The following is a 16784-nucleotide window of genomic DNA, read 5'->3' as shown; positions in this document are numbered from 1 at the left end:
ACCAGAAAAGAGCCTGTTTATTCTCACTCTGCCTCCTGCCAGTCAGCCAGTCTTCTATCCTGTAATACAATAGCTCTTATTTTGCTTAGATAAGAGAACCTTGATAAAGGCCTTCGACCAATCCAATTAAACTATATCCACTGACTCTCCTTTTTCTATTCTGCTTGTTAATTCCTCAAATAATTCCAACATATTTATCAGGCAAGATGTCCCCTTAAGAAAACTATGCGGACTTCGGCCTCTAAAGTAATCTGCCTCCAAATGTCCTGATACCTTGTCCTTAATAATGGACCCCAACATTTTACACTGAAGTCAATTGGCCTATAATTTCTTGTTTTTTACCTACTTCTGCTGGCTGCCAGCAGTGGTGGTGGAGGCAGAAATGATAGGGTATTTTAAGAGACTCCTGGATGGATGCATGGAGCTTAGAAAAATAGAGGGCTATGGGTAAGCCTTGGTAGTTCTAAGGTAGGGACATGTTCGGCACAGCTTTGTGGGCCAAAAAGCCTGTACTGTGCTGTAGGTTGCACAGTTAACACACAAATTTGATAGAATAAAGGTAAATCTATTTCTGCAAGATCTGTAACCAGAGATCCTGCAGTTAAGGGGGGCATTATGCAATATGTTGTGATCAGGTTGCATTTCCTGAAGGGCAGATTGATCTGCAACCACCAGAAAATGGTAACATTTGCAGGAGGGTTTAAGCCATGGAACAAGACTAATTACATTGCTCTTTGCAGGAGCTAGCTGAAAAGCCAAATTGCAAAGCACAGAATTGTAATCAGGAACAGTTGCTGAAATTATTTGAATAAACTTACATTCCATTTCATCTGATCCATCGGTACAATGTTTTTCACCATCACACACTTGTTCATTCAAGATGCAGTCAAAACCATCAAGGCATGGCCAAGTCTGCTTTGGACACTCCATAACTTCACAAGTACTATCATTGACAAGGCGATATCCTGTGGAACATCTGCAGGTTCTTCCTCCAGGGTATGGTAGGCACAAATGGCTACAGCCACCATTTCCCTCTGAACAGAAATTATTTCCTGCAGCAAATTTAGAAAGTGTCAGTATTATTTAGTGCACATGACTGTGAGTGGATAATCACAGTAGGGCTTACTAGAAGGGATAAAATAGAAAACATTCAAAACTTGAGATTTTTAGTTAAAGATCATTTGCCTTTATTTTACAGACTTCCCAATTCAAAACCTTGGTATATAGCTAGTTGATAGAAACTTACCTTGCTGTCTATTATATATTTTAAGACCAATAATTTTCTGTTCAACTTCAAACCACTTCTTCTCCTGTCCCTTTGCACTGTACCACAATTTTGTGTAACCTGTCAAGAAATAACTTAGAATTATGATGCAAGGCACAAACTAGGAATCATGGTCAAATGTGAAAAACTTACCATTATGTACAGTTGTCCAAAACAATGTGTTCTCCCAATATGCAAACACCGAATGAACCCCGAGGCCTGCTTTCACTTCTTGAAATTCTGAACCATCCAAGAGAATACTGTCAATAACATTATTATCTGAAGAACAAGAATAAAATTACAACTGGTTATTAGGATTAGTCTTCAGTCCAATATTAGAGTTCAAGTTTTGAAGACAGCAGTGATGGGTAATTCCTGACTTGTAGTCTTGCCAAGTGCAACTACAATATCATTCTAATTACATTAAATATCATGACTTGTTGAGCTCAAGTAGACCAAATATGGGGTTTAAGCTTGGTTAAAAGACTAAAATGTAAAATATATTAGTGTGACTGTCAATTATTCTTGCACAGAATACTCCCCTGGCACCTCCACAATGATGATTTAAACAGTTTCTAATTCCCATTGATAAATCATAGGACCACCCGTTAAACATTAAAATCATTTGATACGTTGTCTATTAGAATGAAATGGAGAGAATCAGAATCAGGTTCCCAACCAGGAGTTAAATCATGATGCTAGCTCATTTAACTGGAAGTAATGGCTTACAGAATGTTTCAGCAGCTTGAGCTATAGGACTCATACAATTTTGAACCAAAGACAAGTCTTAAAATGTTAAGGACACTATAAAATACTCTTGCAATTTCCTTCAGTGAATTAGTGGAAAAACAGGCATCTACCATGGGCTGAATTTACCAAAGATTGATATCCAAGCTTCTGCCTATGTTTTTGTCAGAAAGGGTGCATATCCTGGCATTAAGAAAACCTGGCTGAGTAGGACAGTTTAAAAACTGCTTGAAACATTTACACGCTGTAAATGAGGGTGGTTAAAATGTTAAGGACACTGTAAAATATTCTTTGAGGTTTTTGAGAGGAGAGGCATAGGTCGTGGGTAGATTTTTTTTGTAATTTAATCTTTTTTCCATTGTTCTTGTCTATTTAGACCAGTGAGGATGCCAGCAGGATAGGGAAATGCTCCTTTTGTGGGAGGTGGCAAGGCTGGGAGATCTCCAGTACTGCTGATGACTACTCCTGCGAGAAGTGCATCCAGCTGCAGCTTCAAACAGACCATGTTCAAGAATGGAGCTGGAACTGGATGAACTCCAGATCATTCCGGAGGCTGAAGGGGTGATAGACAGAACATACAGGAAGCTAATTACAGCCAAGGTGCAGGACACAGGTAACTGGGTGACTGACAAGAGAGGGAAAGGGGACAGGCAGAGTACCCCTGTGGCCGATCCCCTCAACAACAGGCTTGAATGCTGTTGCGGGGGGTGATGACCTAGCAGAGGAAAGACACAGCAGTCAGGACTCTGGCTCTGTGGCTCAGAAGGGAAGAAGAAGGGAAGAAGCTGCAGTGATAGGTTATACATAGTTTGGGGAAACAGAAAGGAGGTTACGTGGATGAGAACGGGATTCCGAGATGGTATGTTGCCTCCCAGGTGCCAGGGTCAGAGACATCTTGGATCAAGTCAATGGCATTCTTAAGCGGGAGGTGAGCAGTCAGAGGTTGTGGTCCACGTCTGTACCTATTATATGGGTAGGTAGGATGATGTGGTCATGCAAAGTGAGGTCAGGTATTTAAGTGCTAAGTTAAAGGACAGAACCTCCAATGATGTGATCTCAGGATTGCTATCTGTGCCACATGCTACTGAGGCCAGAAACAGGAAGATCATAGAGGTTAAGGAATTGATTCATGAGGGAGGGCATCAGATTTTTGGATCATTGGGCTCTCTTACAGGGAAGGTGCGACCTGTACCAAAGGGATGGTTTTTCACCTGAGCTGAAAGGGGAACTAATATCCTTGTGGGAAGGTTTGCTAGTACAGCATGGGATGAATTGAAACCAGCAGTGCAAGGGGATGGGAACCAGAATGCCAGAACAGAATAGATAGTAGATTGCTTGTGGAGAAAGACAACTTGTGGCATACAACTTCAGGAATCCAAAGGTTGAGCATGGTGGGAGTCATGTTCTCAGCTGTATATATTTCAGTGCAAGAGTATTGTGGGAAAGGCAATGAGCTCAGGGCATGGATCAACACCCGGAATTATGACGTTGTAGCCATTAGTGCGACTTGGTTGTAGGAGGGGTAGGACTGGCAGCTCAGTACTCTGGGGTTCTGTTGTTTTAGATGTGACAGTGTGGGAGGGATTGTGTTACTCGTCAAGGAAAATGTCATGGTAGAGCTCAGACAGGACGTTCTAGCAAGCTCGTTTAGTGAGGCTTTATGAGTAGAACTGAGGATTAAGAAAGCTTTGATCACGTTAGTGGGTTTATATTATAGACCACCCAACTGTCCATGGGATTTAGAGAAGCAAATCTGTAGAGGTATTTACTTGGGAGACGGACATATAGTCTATAGAACTGAGGCAAAGAAGCAGTGAGATTATGGATTCTACACAACTTACAAGAGGAGTTTTTGCTCCAGGTTTTTGCTGTCTTGAAGCAAATTAGGATGAACAAATCCCCAGACCTGTCAAGGGGATCCCTGGAACCTTGTGGGAGGTTAGTGCAGAAATTGCAGAGGCCCAGGCAGAGATATTTAGAACATCATTAGCCATGGGTGAGGTACCAGGGGGTTGGAAGATAGCTAAATTGTTCTGTTTAAGAAAGGCTTTAAGATGGCCTTCAAGATGGCGGCACGACGCAGTTTTCAGTGGCCTCTCCGGAGCTGATATCTGTTATTTGTCGAGCAGGGTGCCATGCACAATCCTAATCTGATGAAAAACAGATGTGGGAGCATGGAGGAACATCTGGAAATCTCCAGGAAGGCCTTCTTTTTTGCTGCTGCTGCTGTGAGGTCCGGGAGTCTGCTGGGAAGAACAGGCCCCCAGTCCTCAGGGTCACGTTGCTGGTGGCCGGTGGCGGGGGCGTCGTAGTGTGCTAGGCAGAGGATGGTGCTTGGAGAGGCTGTGCCAGAGGGGGTGGTCGGAGGATCAACGGACTCGGAGTCCTCTGCGGTCAGGGCGCTTTCACTGTGTGCTGTGTCTGCGACGCTGGGTCTGGCGGCACCGTGGGTCCATAGTGGGGGTATTCCCTTCTGCCGCCGGCGTGTGATGACGAGTCTATCGGGACCCTGAGGACTTGTGGAAACTGTGTGGTGGTTTCTTTCAAACTTATAGTCTTTTAACATCTTTGGACTATTTTTACTGTGCCCATGGTCTGTTTTTTTTATCAATTATGGTATTGTTTGCACTGTTGTAACTATATGTTAACTATAATTATATGTAACTATGCAGTTTTGTGTAGATCTTGTAGCTTTAGGTTTTGGTTTGTTGGGTGGTAGAGTTGGTCTCCTGACTTGGTGTGTCTGGGTAGTCTTGTTTTGTCTGGTGGATTTGGAGCTCCTTTCCGGGGAATGCGCTAAGATGGTAGTGCAATATTAATACACAGCAGCCTCTCCAGACTCTGGATTTGGGGATTGCCAAACATTATGTGGATTTTCAGGTGTAGTCTGTTTTGTCATGTGTTTTTGTGATATCATTCTGGAGGAACATTGTCTCATTTTTTAACTGCATTGCAGTTGTGGTTTCTAAATGACAATAAACCGAAATTCAATTCAATAAACCAGGAAATTTTAAGCTGGTGAGCCTGACATCAGCAGTGTGAAAGTTACTGGAAGGTATTCCAAGGGACCAGAAATACAGTAGGAATAATTGGATAGAGAAGGGCTGATTAGGGAATAGTCAACATGGCTTTGTGCATGTTAAGTACCGTCCAACCAATCTTACAGAGTTTTTCTAGGAAGTTACCAGGAAAGTTGATGAAGGTAGGGTAGTGAATGTTGTCTACATGGACTTTAGCGAGACCTTTGACAAGGTCCTACGTGAGAGGTTGGTCAAAAAGATTCAGTCGATTGGCATTCAAGATGAGGTAGTGAATTGGATTAGACATTGGCTTTGTGGGAGAAGCCAGGGAGTAGTAGTACATGGTTGTCTCTCTTACTAGAAGCCTATGACTTGTGGCATGCGACAAGGATCAGTGTTGGGTTCATTGTTGTTTGTTATCTATGTCGACAATCTGAATGATAGTGTAGTTAACTGGATCAGCAACTTGTGGATGACGCCAAGATTGGGGGTATAAAGAACAGTGAGGAAGACTATCAAAATTTGCAGCGGGATCTGGACCAGCTGGAAAAATGGTCTGAGAAATGGCAGGTGGAACTTAATGCAGACAAAAGGAAGGTGTTGCACTTCGGTAGGATCAACCAGGTTTGGTTTTACATGGTAAGCAGCAGGGCACTGAGGGGTGTGGCAAAACAGAGGGATCTGGGAGTACAGATCCATAATTCCTTGAAAGTAGTGTCATAGGTGGATAGTGTTCTCAAGAAAACTTTTGGTACATTGACCTTCAGAATTCAATCTATTGAGTGCAGGAGTTATTTTGTATTTGAATAAGATGTTGGTGAGACATAAATAAGTTGGCACAGTTTTAGTTACCTACCTACATGAAAGATATAAATAAGACTGAAGGAGTGCAGAGAACATTTACAAGCATGTTATTGGGATTTAAGGACTTGAGTTATATGGAAAGACTGAATAGATTAGGATATTATTCCTTAGAACATAGATGATTGAGGGAAGATTAGATAGAAGTATACAAAATTATGAGTGTATAGACAGGGTAAATTCAAGCAGGCTTTTTCCACAGAGTTTGGGTGAGACTACAACTAGAGATCATGAACTAAGGGTGAAAGTTGAAATATTTAAGGGGAACGTGAGGGGGAACTTCTTCAATCAGAGGGTGGTGAGAGTGTGGAATGAGTTGCTAGCGCAAGTGGTGAACGCAGATGTGGATGGTGATTTCAATATTTGAGAGAAATTTGGATAAGTACATGAATGGGAAGGGTATGGAGGACTATTATCTGGATACAAGTTGGTGGGACTAGACAGATTAATGGTTGAGCATGGTCTAGATGTGCTGACAAGCCTGTTTCTGAGCTGTAGTGTTTTCTGACTCTGACTTTCAAACTGCCTCAAAAGCAGAGTAGATTAGTCTAAACTCAAGCAGTCCTGAAGTTTACTAGCTGCATCTTAAAAGCTCTTTACAAGCACTTGCCCAAGTCAATCCAATAAAGCCGAGTGCCAGATTCTGTAATTGCCAGTCCAGTTGGAAGGCGACACTTTTTCCAAACAACTTTTCGGTTCTGTCCATCCATGAAAGAACATTCAATCTTTGGACCATCTCCTTGGTTTTCTGACCCCCACTCAGAGAAACACATGATGCCTGAAGGGGGATGTAATACAAGAGAAGTTGAACGACTGAGATGCTCTATTAACACAAGTCGATAAAGGCCATTAACAGATGCCACTTCAATTCCACAAGGTTTGTTGGTGATCCAGTAGAGATTTTTGCCTAACCAGTCCACTGTTAAAGAGATTATCTCATTATTAGGCTGGAGAATCTTCTGCCATGAGGAAATATTAGGCCTCATCACTAGATGACCAATAAGACCTTGATCAGACCCTGCGATGTAGAGCACTTTGTCTTTCCAGATGTAATCAGCAGAAGTCACTTGCATGTTAATCAGCTGGTGGACTAAGTGTTCTGGTAAATCTTTCAATCCTTTGCCTTGGTCTAGATGATTCAGATATATCTAGAAGATTACAAAATACTGAAATTAATATCAAAATTACAATCCTTTAAGATAGTAACTGAGATGAAGCACTACTTTACTGAAACTAGATAAATATTGTGCTATAATTAATTATAACAGGCAAGAACTAAAAGTTTGCCCAAGTACTGCAACAGCTTGACTTTTTGGTTGGTGTAACCGGGAAACTCCTATTTTCATCTAATAGAGCATCTTATCAATCCAAACAAAATCATATCAATTCAAACTAAAGGGCTTTCTCCATCCAACTGGTTCTTATATGAATAAAGGATCAAATAAATAGCTTAGAAAGGGATAAGAATTTAACTTTAGGTAACATGGAGACAAAATAGAAGTGTGGTGAATACAGGAATGATGGTGTTATATTTAAAAGCATGCAATATTGTGGTAAACTATGTGTATACCTGTCTGGACACGCCCCTCTGCTGACTGCACCTGTGGCTCCTCCCACAGACCCCTGTATAAAGGCGATTGGAGGCACTGCTCCTCCCTCAGTCTCCAAGATGTTGTGGTCACTTTTGCAGTTAATAAAAGCCTATCGTTCGCCTCCCGTCTCCGAGAGTTATTGATGGTGCATCAAATATGCAGTAATAAGCTAGATGATCTTGTACCACAGTTACAAAATGGCAGATTTAGCTTTACTTCTCACATCTACATTGAAAATTACAATGAAATGTATCATTTCAACTTCCTTAATATTGATTGGCAGTTCCTCAGTGCAAAAGGGTCAGGTGGGGCAGAATTTGTTAAGTATGTCCAGGAAGGATTCCTGACACAATATATATACAGGCCCACTAGAGAAGAGACCACACTGGATGTGGTTCTAGGTAATGAATCATATCAGGTGTCAAATCTTTTGGTGGGTAACATTGTGAAGGATCCCACCCACCCTGATCATGGGCAGTTTTGACTTACTACAACCATTACTTTATCATTTCTTGTCAGTCACCTTATTTATAGACACTTCTGTGCCTAGCATCACTTTATGGACATACAATCAATCTCTGTATATACAATAAAGTATCTTATGTATTTATATTCATTATATTTTTATTATTATTTTAGTCTTCTTATTGTGTTTCTTCTTCTGCTGCATTGAAATTGCAGAAGGAATTATTTTATTCTTCTTCAGATTTCTGTACTGGAAATGATTTAACAATCTTGAATGCTTGAACACTCTTCAATACAGTGCGAAACCTGTATTGCATTCTGCTTATACAGATCACTTCTTCACACAGTGCATGGAGGCAGAGCAAGATAATCCAACAGCAATGCAGAATAAAGTGTATTCTGAACAAGGGCAGTGCAAGTAAACGATAAGGCTCATAATGAGGTGCATGGTGAAGTCAAGAGTCTATTTTATTGTACTAGGCAACCATTTAAGTTCCATAACAGTAGTGTAGAAGCTGTTCTTGAGCCTGGTGGTACATGCTTTGGCTCCACTGAAGTGAATTGAATTGATTTTATTTCTTACATCCTTCACATACAAGAGGAGTAAAAACCTTAACGCCACGTCTCCGTCTAATTGTGCAATCATAGTAATTTATAATAAATAGAACAGTCAATGTAATATAGAGTACACTCAAATCAATGTCAGTTCATCAGTCTGATGGCCTGGTTGAAGAAGTTGTCCTGGAGCCTGTTGGTCCTGGTTTTTTTGGTGTGGTACCGCTTCCCGGATGGTAGCGGCTGGAATAGATTGTGGTTGGGATGGTTTGGGTCTCCGATGATCCTACAGGCCCTTTTTACACACCTGTCCTTGTAAATGTCCTGAATCATGGGAAGTTCACAACTACAGACGCGCTGGGCTGTCCACACCACACTCTGCAGAGTCCTGCGATTAAGGGAGGTACAGTTCCATACCAGATAGTGATACAGCCAGTTAGGATGCTCTCAGTTGTGCCCCTGTAAAAAGTATGTAGGACTTGGGGGCCCATACCAAACTTCCCCAACCGTCTGAGGCACTGTTGTGTCTTTTGCACCATACAGCTGGTGTGCACAGACCACGTGAGGTCTTCAGTGATGTGGATGCCGAGGAACTTGAAGTTGATTACCCTCTTAACCCCAGATCCATTGATGTCAATAGGGGTTAGCCAGTCTCCATTCCTCCTGTAATCCACAACCAGCTCCTTTGCTATGTTTCACTGAGGGAGGGGTTGTTTTCTTGACATCACTGTGTCAGAGAGATGACTTCTTCCCTGTAAATAAAGCCAATCAATGTAGTGCTGTCAGTAAATTTAATTAGCATATTGGAGCTGTGGGTGGGAATACAGTTATGGGTATAGAGGGAGTAAAGGAGAGGACTCAGGAGGGGACTGATGAGTTCCTACATTGAGAATCAGAGGGTTGGAGGTGAGGGAGCCTACTCTTACAACATGCTGGCAATCTGATAGGAAGTCCAGGATCCAGCTGCACAAGGCAGAGTCAAGGCAAGGTCTCTGAGCTTCTTGTCAAGCCTGGATGGAACTATGGTGTTGAATGCTGAACTGTAGTCCAGGGACAGCATTCTCACATAAGCATCCTTCTTCTCCAGATGTGTACAGCAGTGGCTATTGAGTCATCTGTCGATCAATTGTGTTGATAGGCGAATTGTAGGGGGTAAAGTTTGGGTGGTAGCAAGCTACAGATGTAGTCCTTGACCAGCCTTTCAAAATGTTTGCTTATTGTTGAGGTGAATGCAACTGGACGCCAGTCTAGCCACTTTTCAAAGCTTTGGTAAGGTTGTGCATATCTGGACCTCGAAACTAAAGCCAAATTTCAAAGTAAATTTATTATTAGTTTTATGTCACTATATACAACCCTGAGATTTATTTTATTGAGAACATTTTCAATAAATCTATAGAAAAATAACCATAACAGAATCAATGAAAGACCAACCAACTTGGACATTCAACCAGAGTGAAGAACTGTGCAAATACAAGAAGAAATAAATAATAATAATAAGCTATAAAAATTAAGAACATGAAATGATGAGTAACCTTCAAAATGAGACTCTTGTTTGTGGGAATATTTCAATGATGGAGCAAGTGAAGTTGACTGAAGTTATCTCTTTTGGTTCAGGATTTTGGTTGAGGGATAGTAACTGTTCCTGAATGTGGTGGAGAGAGTCCTGAGGCTCCTCTACCTTCTTCCTAATGGCATCAGTGCAAAGAGAGCATGTCCTAAGTGGTGGTGGTCAGTGATGATAGATGCTGCTTTCCTGCGACAGTGTTTCATGTAGATGTGCTCAATGGTGGGGTCGGCTTTACCTGTGATGCATTGGTCGATGCCCAGTACTTTTTGTAGGTTCAAGGACATTGATGTTTCCATACCAGGTCGTGATGCAACTAATCAAAATATTCTCCACTACACATCTCTAGAAGTTTGGCAAAGTTTTAGATGTCATGCCAAATCTCTGCAGACTCCTAAGAATGTAGAGGATATCTGTAGATGCTGGAAGTCAAAGCAACACACACAAAATGCTGGAGGAACTCAGCAGGTCAGGCAGCATCTTTGGAAAAGAGTAAACAGTTGACATTTTGGGCTGAGACCCTTCATCAGGACTGGAAAAAAGATATTAGAACTCAGAATAAGAAGGTGGGGAGAGGGGAGGAAGAAGTACAAGATATTAGGTGATAGGTGAAACTGGGAGATGGGGAGGGGTGAAGTGAAGAGCTAGGAAGTCAATTGGTGAAAGAGATAACAAGCTAGAGAAGGGGGAATCTGATAGGAGAGGACAGAAGGCAATGGAAGAAAGGGAAAGGGAGGAGCAACAGAGGGAGGTGATGGGCAGGTAAAGAGATAAGATGAGAGAGGGAATAGGGAATGGGGAGTGGTGAAGGGGGGGGGGGCAATTACCAGAAATTTGACAAATCAATGCTCATGCCATTAGGTTGGAGGCTACCCAGATGGAATATAAGGGGCTGCTCCTCCAGCCTGTGTGGCCTCATTGCAGCAATAGAGGAGGCCATGTGCTGACATGTTGGAATGGGAATGGAAAGTAGAATTGAAATGAGTGGCCACTGGGAGATCCCGTTTTTCGGGTGCTAAGCGAGGCAATTTCCCTATCTGCGTCGGGTCTCACCGATATACAGGAGCACTGTATACAATAGATGACCCCAATAGAATCACAGGTGTAGTGTCGCTCACATGAAAGGACTGTTTGGGGCCCTGAATGGAAGAGGTGTAGGGGCAGGTGTAGCATTTGTTCTGCCTGCAAGGGAAAGTGCCAGGAGGGAGATCAGTGGGGAGGGACAAATGGACAAGGGAGTTGCATAGGAAATGATACCTGTGGAAAGCAGAAAGGGGGGGGGGAGGAAAAGATGTGCTTGGTGGTGGGATCCTATTGGAGATGGCAGAAGTTACAGAGAATTATGTGCTGGAAGCAGAGGCTGGTAGGGTGGTAGGTGAGGACAAGAGAAACCCTATTCTTGGTGAGGTGTCGGGAGGATGGGGTAAGGACAGATATGCATGAAATGGAAGACATGTGGGTGAGGACAGCATTGATGTGGGAGGAAGGAAAGCCTCTTTCTTTGAAAAAGGAGGACATGAAAAGCCTCATTCTGAGAGCAGAAACAGCAGAGACAGAAGAACTGAGAGAAGGGGATGGCATTTTTACAAGTGACAGAATGAGAAGAGGTATAGTCCAGGTAGCTGTGAGAATCAGTGGGCTTATAAAATATATCAGTGGATAAACAAACTCCAGAGATAGAGACAAAGAGATTGAGAAAGGGGAGCGAGGTGTTAGAAATGGACCAGGTAAATCTGAGGGCAGCGTGAAAGTTGGAAGCAAAGTTGATGAGCTCAGCATGGGTGCAGGAAGCAGCACCAGTGCAGTCATCGATGTGATGTAGGAAAAGTGGGGGAGTGACTGTTCCACAGAGCTGACAAAAAGGCAGGCATAGCTGGGACCCAGGTGAATGCCAATGGTTGCACTTTTTGTCTGAAGGAAGTGGGAGGACCCGAAGGATAAATTTTTAAGAGTGAGGAGTAGTTCCACCAGGCGGAGGAGAGTGGTGGTGAAGGGGAACTGGTTGGGTCTGGTGTCCAGAAAGAAGCAGAAAGCTTTGAGGCCTTCCTGTTGGGGAATGGAGGTGCTGCCATGCTTCTTTTGTAATTGCATTTACGTGCTGAGCCCTGGAAAGTTCCTCCAAAATAATAGCATCCAGGAATTCAAAGTTGCTGACTCATCCCACCTCTGATCCTTTGATGAGGACTGCCTCAATGTTCTCTGGTTTTCTTCTCCTAGTCAATAATCAGCTCCTAGGTTTTGCTGACATTGAGTGAGAGGTTGTTGTTAAGACACCACTCAGCTGGATTTTCAACCTCCCTCCCATATGCTGACTCATCACCACTCTTGATTTGGTCGACAACAGTGGTGTCATCAGCAAACTTGAATATGGCGTTGGAGTTGTACTTAGCCACATAGTCATAGGTGTAAAGTGAGTAGAGCAGGGGTCTAAACACACAGCCTTGTGGTGCACCTGTGCTGATGGAGATCGTGGAGGGGATCTTGTTGCCAGTCCAAACTGATGGGATCAGCAATTGAGAACATCGAGAATTCAATTGCACAAAGAGATATTGAGGTGAAGGTTAAGAACTTATTGACTTGTTTTGAGAGGACGATGGTTTTGGATGCTGAGCTATAGTCAATAAAATTATCCTTGCTGTTCAGATGTTCCAGGGTTGAGTGAAGAACCAATGAGAAGGCATCTGCTGTGGACCTGTTGCCCAGGTAGGCAAATTGGAGCAGATTTAGTCACTTCTCAGGCAGGAGTTGATATGCTGCATCACCAACCTGTCAAGCCACTTCATCATAGTGGATGTAAGTGTTACTGGGGCAGGCCACCACACTCTTCTTGGGCACTGGTATAACTGAAGCCTGCTGAAGGGTGCATACTTAAGAATGCCGAAGTGAGAGGTTAAAGATCTTAGTGAAAGGTCCAGCCAGATGATCAGCACAGGTCTTTAGTACTTTGTCAGGTATCCATCTGGACCAGGTGCTTCTTGTGGGTTCACCTTCCTTCAGGCTGCTCACACATTGGCCTCAGGGACTGAAATCAGGGGATGTGGGAGTTCGTGATTGTTCCTCCATGGTCAAAGTGAGCTCATTGAGCTCATCTGAAATTTGTGAATGTCAACTGTTCTAATGAAGCAGTTTTATCTATTTATTTCTAAGTAAAACAATAGTACCTTTTAAATCTTTTTCAAAGAGTATAAAGCTTCCTGCAAAAGTATTAAACTTGAGATGTTAGCTTTCACGAAAGTTTGAGCTTGATTTTAACTTTCCCTGAAGCTCCATGTTTTGAGACCAATTTGAAGCAACTGCCTTAGGCAGCTGCCACTGGTTTTTTTTTATAATTGTAAGTTGATGGATCCAATTGCAGTAACTAGAGCCAATATCAAGAGTGCAAATAATCAATTCTTACTTCGTTAGCTTGCATAGAAAACCTCACCTGAGTGATGACTGTGGGAGATACCATCAAGAGAAAAGGCTCATCATCTGACTTTACACAGGTTAAATTGTCTGCCAGCAGCATTTCTGGCCCACAGTGGCAGCTGCCTTTTAACCCTGGTCCCAACAAACAGAAATGTGAGCAGCCTATTTTTTCACAAGGATTTGAAATTGTTGGTTGCAGCACCTCATGAATTATCTGCAAGTAAAAATTCAATGTTACTAAACATAATATGTGTGGAGCAATTAAACTCTAGATTAGCAGTAAATCTTGTTCCGCTACACATGCTGACTGACCTGAAGTTCTCAGCTTTTGAATTCCTTGGTCGGCAATTCATGTTCTAATATGGCCCTGACACTTAATATTAAACACACGTCACTCAAGTCCAATATTTTGGGCCAAAGTCATTTGGGTTCAGAGTTTAGGAAACAATGCAGTCCAACCACTCATGTATTAACAATTTTCCATTTTCTTTCTTTCATGCCTCAATTCACAGTTTCTCATATGGGTGTCTCTAGAGTGTAGAAGAGGGGAAGGGGCTACAAAGCTAAGAGCCCAGTACATCATATTGACTTTCGTTAAGAACACAGAAACTTATTGCTAGAGCAATGTTCAAATGTAGCCCAACATTACCTTTCAAACTGATCTACAAGGATCTTTATTTGCTTTCACTGGGGTTATTGGTGATAGTTGTTTTACTAAACTAGTGGCCAGAGTTCTGGTCCGGTGATCCACAGAATTGTTGGAAGTGCACTATGAAGCTGACCACAATGTATTTAACTAAATGAACCTTTATAGAAGGTAATCACAATGGAAAACACAAAATGCTGTCAACACTATCTGACTCACAAATTTCCTCCAGACTGCTCGGGGTCGACTTACAGTAAATGCCTCAGTTCAAGTACAATTACAAATTAACAATCCCTGCACAAGAACCTTTGAGATAAGGATTTTAACAGACAAACTTACTTGCAAGAAAAATACTACCTTCAAGCTGTATGCTTGATCATGTTTCAGGAGTACGGTCCTGTTCTTTCCAAGTCTCTTGTCACCTTTTTGAATACTTCTCAATTCCACATCAGACCAGTATATATTATCTTCAAATACAGCTACACCAAATGGCCTCTGAGTATAGGCCAACTGGAAAAACTGATTAAAAATGATTATTCAGAACCTTATTTCACCATTAATTAATTAAGTGAGGTTTTTAACAAATGACAGTACCTTTATCCCAGTGCCATCTAAATTTGACACACCAATGCAATGAAGTTTTCCATCTGCCCAAAACAATTTCCAGTCAAGCTGGTCAAGTGTCAAGCTGGTTGGCCATCCAAGCCCATGCTTGATAATTACTTTTCTGTTTGTTCCATCCATGCCTGCTCTCTCAATGTGGGGCTCTCCTCCAATCTCAGCCCAATACATTAGTCTACATTGTAGAAAACATATACATGATAAATGGTTCCTTCCAATTTTATTTCTTAAGATTATGTTATGGCCTAGAAAGCTGATTAGTACAATCCAAATTTTAAAAAAATAGTTCTGAATGGCATTAAGTTTTATGTGATCATTCTTGTCAGGAAGTGAATCCAGATCTCTACTCTTTAGAACAACAATTCTATTAACACACTTAATTGTCAACTATCCAGCCACTGGGTATTGTTCCCTCCCACCAGTCTATTCTTATCGCCTCAGTTTCTACTCTAAACTGTTCTGGCAGATGAATCAGAGGTTCAAAATGTATGTTATTCCATTTTGAACCAAATTATCAACAGATTCACAACATATGGCTTTGATGTCATTCTGCTTTTCAAGCCATTGGATTTGCTTGTGGCTAGAGTGACATTTTCTCCCTTGGGAATTCCAGATGCAACCAAGTAAGGAAATTTCTTTAAAAAAAGCACATTGAATTTACTACCTAAGTAATCAGTTTTGCATATGGAACATACATACAATTTCATTGCAAAATTTAGGACTTACCCATTAAGTGGCTGCAAAACTAAAGAGAGAGGTTGCTCTATATCTGTGTCAATTACAACCACATGTTCTTTGATTTCATGCATTGTGGAGTTCAATTTTACTGCCAGAATATGACCAGATACACCATCTGTCCAGTAAAGGTTTCTGCCCACCCAGTCAACAGCTATACAGTCAGACCATATTCCTGGAAAGGATGACATGTTGAACAAGAAAAAATAATTAACAAATTGGATATTACTCAAAATTAAAACAGCAGAAATTCTCCCTCTTTCATCCACTTGAAGCTGGTAACAATTAAATACAGACCTAACTCTTTCAGGGCTTCATTTTTCAGCTCTTATTCTCACAATTAATTACAAATTGTGCAGAGAACACAATTCTGCAATAATTTACCCCCATCCAATAGGATAGCATATTTAAAATTCAATACTAATACAAGCACAGGAGTGGTCACTTGACCTTTCAAGTTGCCCTGACATTGAATATCATGTCTGATCCAGCTCTTTTCGTTCCCTATGACCTTCAGATTCTTCAATCTTCAGTACTTCTAATGATCTAACCTTCACCATACTGGGCGCAGGAGTTAATCGTGTCAATTGTGAAAGTGTATTTTGTAAGCCAAAAAATTGGTTATTGGAAGCATAAAAATAAACAGAAAAGAGGAAACAGCTAATTGAGAGTTCATTGGACTGAATTGTTAACATTCTTTTCAGATGCAGTTTGATCCAAGTTACTGTCGTTTCACAAAGTATGACTCTATGACTGTAAAGTAAACTTGGAATGGCTGAATGAGAAACCATAATACAGTATTGAAATGAAAGCTCAAGATTCAAAGAGAAGCTTTGTTTCTTAACTGACCTTCAATCAGGGTTCCTTTATCATGTTGGTTCAATTTCATCCAATTTATACTCTTAGAATAAGTGTCAGCCCAAAAGATTACTTGTTCCTTCCAATCATAATCCAGGGGGAACATTATATTCTTTGTAATAGCAGAAATGATATTCTTTTTCTCACTGTGTAATCCATACAGCAGGATATCACGGTGGATGGATGCAAGAAGAACAGGCTCGGCTCCTACAAAGCAAATTGGACAGTAAGCCTCTAATTTTTTGTTGCATACATAAGTGACCAGAATAATATTCTACTGCCTCCAAAGAACTAAAAAAAGCTAATAATTTTAATTTCAGCATTGTGGAGTCAATGAATTGTAAAGTGCTCCAAATCACCCTCTTTGGAGTGTTGCTCCAGATGTTACGTATAAAAATTAGCATTAAACAATTGGTGTGAAATTAGATCAAAATGATGTATTTTGTAA

The 16784-nt window shown here is 41.5% G+C and overlaps 1 protein-coding gene across 1 annotated transcript in view; it reads right to left on the bottom strand.

Moving 5' to 3' along the window:
* The window catches only part of LOC140720763 (uncharacterized), a 106141-nt gene that overhangs the window by 3648 nt on the left and 85709 nt on the right, over window positions 1-16784 (bottom strand). The window contains exons 9-18 of the mRNA XM_073035599.1: window positions 16328-16540; window positions 15470-15653; window positions 14717-14918; window positions 14462-14632; window positions 13493-13690; window positions 6493-7040; window positions 4292-4446; window positions 1418-1543; window positions 1247-1345; window positions 819-1052 (exon numbers count right to left, since the gene is read on the bottom strand). Of these exons, the coding sequence (XP_072891700.1) occupies window positions 819-1052; window positions 1247-1345; window positions 1418-1543; window positions 4292-4446; window positions 6493-7040; window positions 13493-13690; window positions 14462-14632; window positions 14717-14918; window positions 15470-15653; window positions 16328-16540 (2130 nt within the window). The remainder of the gene's footprint in view (window positions 1-818; window positions 1053-1246; window positions 1346-1417; window positions 1544-4291; window positions 4447-6492; window positions 7041-13492; window positions 13691-14461; window positions 14633-14716; window positions 14919-15469; window positions 15654-16327; window positions 16541-16784) is intronic.

Source organism: Hemitrygon akajei, chromosome 2, assembly GCF_048418815.1.
Source record: "Hemitrygon akajei chromosome 2, sHemAka1.3, whole genome shotgun sequence".
Lineage (NCBI taxonomy): Eukaryota > Metazoa > Chordata > Chondrichthyes > Myliobatiformes > Dasyatidae > Hemitrygon > Hemitrygon akajei.
The sequence above is the reverse complement of the archived record's forward strand: the minus strand, read 5'-3'. Positions and strand labels throughout refer to the sequence as shown.